Genomic DNA, 6773 nt, shown 5'->3' with positions numbered 1-6773 from the left:
CAGCTCTGCTGGCAGCAGAGCAGCCGCTCACCAGCTGGGGCTTCTGGGAAAGATTTCTAGAGACGCCGTCTCGTTTAGTTCGTTTTTGGACCTGTAGGCGGATCCAGCGGAGTCGCTCCCGTTCCTCTTCTGGACCCAAACAGGTCACGGGCCTCAGCCTCCAGTCACCAGAGCCAGAACCCTTCAGGGGTGACCGAGGTGTTCCTGAACGCACCGCCGTACACAGAAAGAGCGAGTTCACTCCTGCATCTGGATCCCTGACGGGCCTGAGCCCAGAGAGCTGGTTCCTCCATGTCCTCAACAGACTCACGCTGCTTTCTAGGAGGCAGCGTGATGACCAGCTGAGCAGCCAGGAGCCAGGTCTACTTCACCACACCCGTCTTCCCACCAGTCGTGTGATTCGCCGCCTTCAACTGGGCCGGTTCTGCCGCGGTGGCGTTCGCCGCTCGGCTCTCCGGCTTCTTGTCGGCGCCGCGCTGGTGGACGGCGGGCGCGGCCTTCACGGGGCCGGGCGCTCGGCCCGGCGGCGCTCGGGGGTCTTCCCCCACGTCCACGGTGAGGTTGGTGTAGAGCGGCTGCAGCTCTCTGGACAGAAGCTCGTAGCTCAGAGAGTTCAGACCGTCAGAGCGCCAGTTGAGCCGCGTCCGCTTCAGGAGGTCGAACCTGGGAAGATGCACACGTCACTGAGTGTGTGTGTGTGTGTGTGTCTGTGGGTGTGTGTGTGTGGGTGTTCTTGCATGTAATTGGCTCTCATGTCTGTGTGCTACAATATTTAATAATAATATAATATGCTGCTACAGCCAGAGGTGTGTTTAGCTTAGCATAAAGAGGCCAAAACTTAAACAATCTGTTTTTAATCTAAAGAGATAAAAGCGTGTCGTAAAGTAAGAGATGTTTAGATATTTTCATGTGAACGGACCTTATGAGGTTTTGGCTGATTACAGGAGATTATTTTCATAATTAAGAAAATCTTTCCAAAGCATTATAGCCAATAATGTAGTGAAAAATAGATTATAATAGAACAATTCAACATGCGTCATTGTAAAGAAAGCATAATTAAATATAATTTGTGTGTCTGTGAGTGTGTCCACCTGGTACCTGCGTGGGTTTTGTTCGTTGCCCCGGTCTCCTTTATGCTTGATCATCTTGAAGTGGCCGATGGCCACCGGAGGACGCATGATCTTCATGCCGGACAGACGCACTCTGGACAGGAAACGCACAACAAGAGTCAACAAGAACAACACGATGATCATCAACACAACACTCAGGTAGTCGAGCTACAACAACACAAAGCAACACAGTGTGAGTCCGTCTGGCCTCTACGGGATGAAGAAAGAAAACAAACTGCATTGTGGGTAACAGATGAGAAGAACATAGTGTGATGGTCTACAGATGAGGTCCTGTTCCTCTCCAGTACCTCCAGTTACCTGAAGCTGTGAAGGTCCATGAAACATTCAGGAAGCAAACATCCTGCTCAGGAGGCAACGTGGAGCAAATGTTCTCAGAGTTTTGCTTCATGTAATTATTAGTGCAAGCTTTGTTTTTTATTATTTTCTTGTTCTTTTCACTCTCAAAAGGTAGAAGAGCCAGAAAGAGGACAGAAGGACCGCAGACAAGAAAAGAGATGAACGTCGGCCCAAAACTCTGAAGCTCGCAGCCCAAATCTGCAAAGCTCCATGCGAACATACTCACTGAGCTCCAGGAGACGAGGACAGAGGAGACGAGGAGAGAGGAGACGAGGAGATGATGATGACGTGAGAACAGATGGAATGAAAGAAAAGAAAAACATGCGGAACAGAAACATGAGAAAAGAAGGAAGACAACAAAAGAAGAAGAAGTAGAGCAGCTGAAACGTCTCTGATGCACGTGAACATGTTCACGTGCACGGCTCACATGTTCACGTGCACGCCTCACATGTTCACGTGCACAGTGCACGGCTCACTCGTGCAGGACCGTCCTCGTCCTCACCTGGCGGCGATGTCATCGTCCTCCCCCCCCCAGCCCCAGTACTGGTTCGGGAAGCCGTTCATCTTCATGTACTGGTCCGGCGTCACTGCAGACACGCCCCCAAAGTACTGCGGGTACGGCAGCCTGGAGGGGTCACACCGGCAATGTTCAGAATAATGCCTCAGCGCATCACACTGGTGTAGAAGTCCACTCACACACACTCACACACACGGTGCTTCTACCTGTATCTGAACTTGTCCATGGCCACGGACAGGTGCGTGGGGAACTGCTTGTGGCAGGTGTAGGTGTTGTGGTCGTTCTCGGGCAGCAGGTCCACGTCGTGCAGGAAGATGCAGCTCCAGTCTTCATCTCTGAGGGCCTCGCGCACGCCGACGTTCAGCAGCTTGGCTCGATTGAACGTACCGTTTCCCCACTGACACAGAGGAGCAGGTATGAACGTATTAATATCCAAAACCACTGACACAGAGGAGCAGGTATGAACGTATTAATATCCAAAACCACTGACACAGAGGAGCAGGTATGAACGTATTAATATCCAAAACCACTGACACAGAGGAGCAGGTATGAACGTATTAATATCCAAAACCACTGACACAGAGGAGCAGGTATGAACGTATTAATATCCAAAACCACTGACACAGAGGAGCAGGTATGAACGTATTGATATCCAAAACCACTGACACAGAGGAGCAGGTATGAACGTATTAATATCCAAAACCACTGACACAGAGGAGCAGGTATGAACGTATTAATATCCAAAACCACTGACACAGAGGAGCAGGTATGAACGTATTAATATCCAAAACCACTGACACAGAGGAGCAGGTATGAACGTATTAATATCTCAAACTAACGCAGCATGAGGGAGCACAGTGTGATGCTCTCATGCTGCGTTGATACGAGACAGTTACAGAAATCCGGACTCATCAATGTCCTGAACAAAATGATTTAAATAATAAATAATAAAGTTCTCATGGAGGATCTCTAGTAGCTTATTGCCAAGTCAATCTTTTTATCGTCATATTTATTTGGTTTTTAAGACGCCTGCCTGTGAGATTCTCTTTGGTTTTGTACCGACATCACACCAGAACATCATGACGGAGACACACACGCACACACACACACGCACGCACACACACACACACACGCACACACGCACACGCACCTGCTGCACGATGTAGATGCTGTAGTGGATCTGCTGCCGCTGCAGGAAGGGGTGCAGGTGGTACAGGAGGGCGCGCAGGTGCGTCTGCCGGTTCCGGTACGGCACCACGATGGCCGTGTGGTGCCGCGGCTCACAGTCGGGGGGCCGGTAGTGTCCGCCCGGCGACACCAGCGGGTTCCTCTGTCGGATCTCCTCCAGGGACAGAGGAGAGGACAGAAGGACGGACACGGGTCCGACTGCAGGACAGAAAGAGAGGGAGGAGTCAGACGTTCACCCGTTCACCGGTCTGCACGTGCTGCATGCGGCGCCGCACGTTCAGCCTCTCACCCAGCAGGGGGGAGGGCATCTGGCAGTCTCTCAGCGTCGGTCCGGTGGGGGGGGGGCCGGTGCCTGAGTTGCGAGGCGGCGGCGGCGGCGCTCCCAGATGGCTGAGGTTGGTGTAGACGTCGTGAGGGCGAGAATAATCGAACTCCGGCCCCGTGCTGTGCACCAGCACCGACACCAGGCCCCTGAAGCCCCCCAGGGAGAAGTACAGGACGAAGGCAAACTGGAAACCCACCAGCAAGGCCAGCGTGCACGGAGAGTCCAGAGAGCGGCCGTAACACGCCATCATGAAGAACCGAAGACGCACAGCGAAGCCTCAAGGACAGGGGAAGGGATGGAGGGGGGGTGAGCAAGGGGAGGCAGAAGGAAAGGAGGGAAAGGAGGCAGAAGGAAAGGAGGGAAAGGAGGCAGAAGGAAAGGAGGGAAAGGAGGCGGAGGGAAGGAGGCAAGGAGGCAGAAGGAAAGGAGGGAAAGGAGGCGGAGGGAAGGAGGGAAGGAGGCAGAAGGAAAGGAGGTAAGGAGGCAGAAGGAAAGAAGGAAAGGAGGGAAGGAGGCAGAAGGAAAGGAGGGAAAGGAGGGCAGGAGGCAGCGCTCAGTGCAGACTCAGGCGTGGAGGAGGTCCATCTGGAGGAGTGTGTGCAGGTGAAGTTCGGTCAGCTCTTGACCGCAGACGTCACTGAGAGGAAGAAGAACACATGTAGTGAATCGTGTGTTGACATGTTGTCTCGTCGTCGTCGTCATCATCATCATCACATCCGTCTGAATGTAGGGTGCCTGTGTAACGGACTGGTTCAGGACACAGAAGAAGTCGGCTCCGTTGAATTTTTCCAGCACTTGTTTATTTTTCTGCAGAAGACAACACACAAACATTTCCTTCCAGTCTGTCTCCGCACATGAAGCTCCTGAACACACAGAACAACGTATACAGGGAAAATAGATGACAAGGCGGCCGGATATAAACAGTACAATTGGCGCCAAATAAAAACACACACAAAACACACACTTCTACCGTCCAAACTATTGTAGCGACCCTGTACAGGTATCTGTTGGGGGGGGTGTTCGGACAGGGATCTCTCTCCGGCCAATCACAGGAAAGCAGCGTCCGTTCGGTGGGGTTGTGGCCTGTGATTGGTGGAGCAGGGGGAGAGGCGGGTTTTTCGGGGCTTGTACGTGTTGTGGTTGGCTCTGGGGTTAGTGTGTGTGGAAAACGCTTAAGTGGGCTAGCGTTAGCGAATAGCACCATTACCAAATAGTTGTGTGTGAACCTTGGTCTAATAAACCAACAAGTGAACGAGACTAACGTCTGTGAGTCTTCCTGCGTGGACGGTACACTATCAACACCACAGCTGGACGCCGCGAGCGCATCAGCGACCATCACCGCGTCCAATGAACGGTCACATTGCAGAAGAATAAAACAAAACATATTCTCCCTACGTCTAACCTCCAACGGTAACTCACTTTTGTGAAAGAAGACGGAACTACGGAAGCCTAGGAGGTGCAGAAAAGGCAAAACGCAACTTCCGCAGGAAACAGACTCAACTTTTCAAAATAAAATTCATACACACTCAACAAGATTGTTGAATAACAAACAAAAATAAAACACATTGAAAATAGGAAATGACAGTGTGTTTTTAACTCCGTTACACCTGCTACTGAGAGTCTAATTAAAACCTGTCCTGGGACGGGTGAGCTGGCTCCTCCTCTTCCTCCTCTTCCTCCTTTCATCATCAAGCTTTCTGTATATAAAACATTAACAGTGCTGGAGCACATTGTGTCATCACTACTGAGGAGTCTGACAAGCAGCCACACACACACACACACACACACACACACACACACACACACACACACACACACACACACACACGTCTGCTCTTTATTTAGAAGGCTTGTTTTCCAGAAAGGTTTCTAGAAGAAACGCTGACGACTTCAGATCAAACGAGTCCAGCATCACATTCTACATCCAGACGTCCACACTGGAGGAGACCCGCGTCACGGAAGCAAACACACACACGACAGCGACCAGATGAGATCAGCCAATCAGCGAGCAGCGTCCGGCCTGCAGGCTGCACTGTTTACGTGACTGAGAAGAACACATATGTCAAAAGCATAACATGGACAGCATGACTGGTTATGAAGCTGCTCCTGACGTCCCTGCGCTGTCATGTCGGCTGCACGCGCGCTGCAGCAGCAGCGACTCACCATCACGTCCCCGCGACGCTTCAAATCCAGCCCGCGGCTTCCGGGGAGCAGCGACGGGCCGCGCGGCGCCGAAGGAAGCGCTTCCTCCTGGGGCCGGTCGCTCTTCCTCCTCCTCCTCTTCTTCCTCCTCTTCTTCCTCCTCCTAATCTCTCATCCGAGGTGAAATCTCTCCGTAGCTGCTTAGAGAGCGCTGCGAGCGCGTTGACACGCAAGAGCATCTCCGTGCACGCGGTCTCGTGGACGCGGATGCATCTGAGTCTCCGCATCAGATGCAAACAGACGCGGTGACGCCGCACGCAGCGGCACGTTGGAGAAGGGCAAGTGGATGATGATATGATCCATATATATATATATATATATATATATATATATATATATATATATATATATATATATATATATATATATATATATATATATACATATATATATATACATATATATATATATATTATGATATATCTGAGCACTCAACGAAAAGCTGAATATTAATAAACAGAAGTTGTTTTTCACGCTGAACGTTGTGAAGCAAAATGTGTTTTCCTTAAAGAGACAAACATTTGCTTTTCATCTCGTAACTTCCGGTTTCTCCAACAGAGACTCTGATTCACAGCGTTTGGTTTGATGATTGTTATTAATTATTGATTGTTATTAAGTTGTAAAAAACACAATAGAGCTCCAGTGGAGCTGCACCATTAACCATAAATACTTCTGCACTTCTACTTATTACAATGTCCCATTAGTCTGCATGTAAATATGTGTTTATTTAATAAAGTTTATTTTGTCTGTGTGAAAATGTACAACGTTATTAAAGTGAAGTTATTAAACTCTGATGTTTCGGTTCGTGCTGAAGATGTCAAAGAGCATGAAAGTATTCTCACATTACAGGATGTGACGTCAACCAGTCAACAGCTGTTGGTGCTAAAAACAAAGAATTATATTAAACTATTTTCAAAATGTTCATAATTAAAAGAAAACCTCTCGTTAAAGACCGCTGCAGTGTTTGTGAGTTATATTCTGATGTCATATTGACTCAAATAACAAAGTTATGTAGACTTTATTTTCCATTTAAAGGCTCATCAAAATGTCTGCATGGATTCAAACTGAAGATAAA

The 6773-nt window shown here is 49.4% G+C and overlaps 1 protein-coding gene across 2 annotated transcripts; it reads right to left on the bottom strand.

The window, feature by feature from the left end:
* Positions 1-6: 6 nt before the first annotated feature.
* Positions 7-5913, bottom strand: b4galt3 (UDP-Gal:betaGlcNAc beta 1,4- galactosyltransferase, polypeptide 3). Of its 2 annotated transcripts, XM_068596730.1 has the most exons (7): positions 5660-5913; positions 3461-4133; positions 3134-3369; positions 2190-2380; positions 1969-2091; positions 1099-1203; positions 7-663 (listed from the first exon to the last, which is right to left on the bottom strand). In XM_068596730.1, the coding sequence occupies exons 2-7, from the start codon at positions 3744-3746 to the stop codon at positions 363-365; spliced, it is 1242 nt and encodes a 413-aa protein (XP_068452831.1). In that variant the 5' UTR covers positions 3747-4133; positions 5660-5913; the 3' UTR covers positions 7-362. The 2 variants fall into 2 exon arrangements, with proteins under 2 accessions (XP_068452831.1, XP_068452832.1); XM_068596731.1 differs by lacking the exon at positions 5660-5913 and having other exon boundaries at positions 3461-5623.
* Positions 5914-6773: the final 860 nt, after the last annotated feature.

This window comes from Clinocottus analis, unplaced genomic scaffold, assembly GCF_023055335.1.
Source record: "Clinocottus analis isolate CAN_PGR_092001 unplaced genomic scaffold, fCliAna1.0.p SCAF_39, whole genome shotgun sequence".
Lineage (NCBI taxonomy): Eukaryota > Metazoa > Chordata > Actinopteri > Perciformes > Cottidae > Clinocottus > Clinocottus analis.
This window is presented reverse-complemented; position numbering and strand designations above follow the sequence as displayed.

What these genes read in the sequence shown, in the direction of transcription:
- b4galt3 (XM_068596730.1), bottom strand. Translation starts at nt 3,746, where the DNA reads ATGATGGCGTGTTACGGCCGCTCTCTGGACTCTCCGTGCACGCTGGCC. An exon ending in GCATCTACATCGTGCAGCAG is followed by an intron (nt 2,381 to 3,133) that starts GTGCGTGTGCGT and finishes CCTCTGTGTCAG; the next exon opens with TGGGGAAACGGTACGTTCAA. An exon ending in AACGAACAAAACCCACGCAG is followed by an intron (nt 664 to 1,098) that starts GTACCAGGTGGA and finishes GCATCTTCCCAG; the next exon opens with GTTCGACCTCCTGAAGCGGA.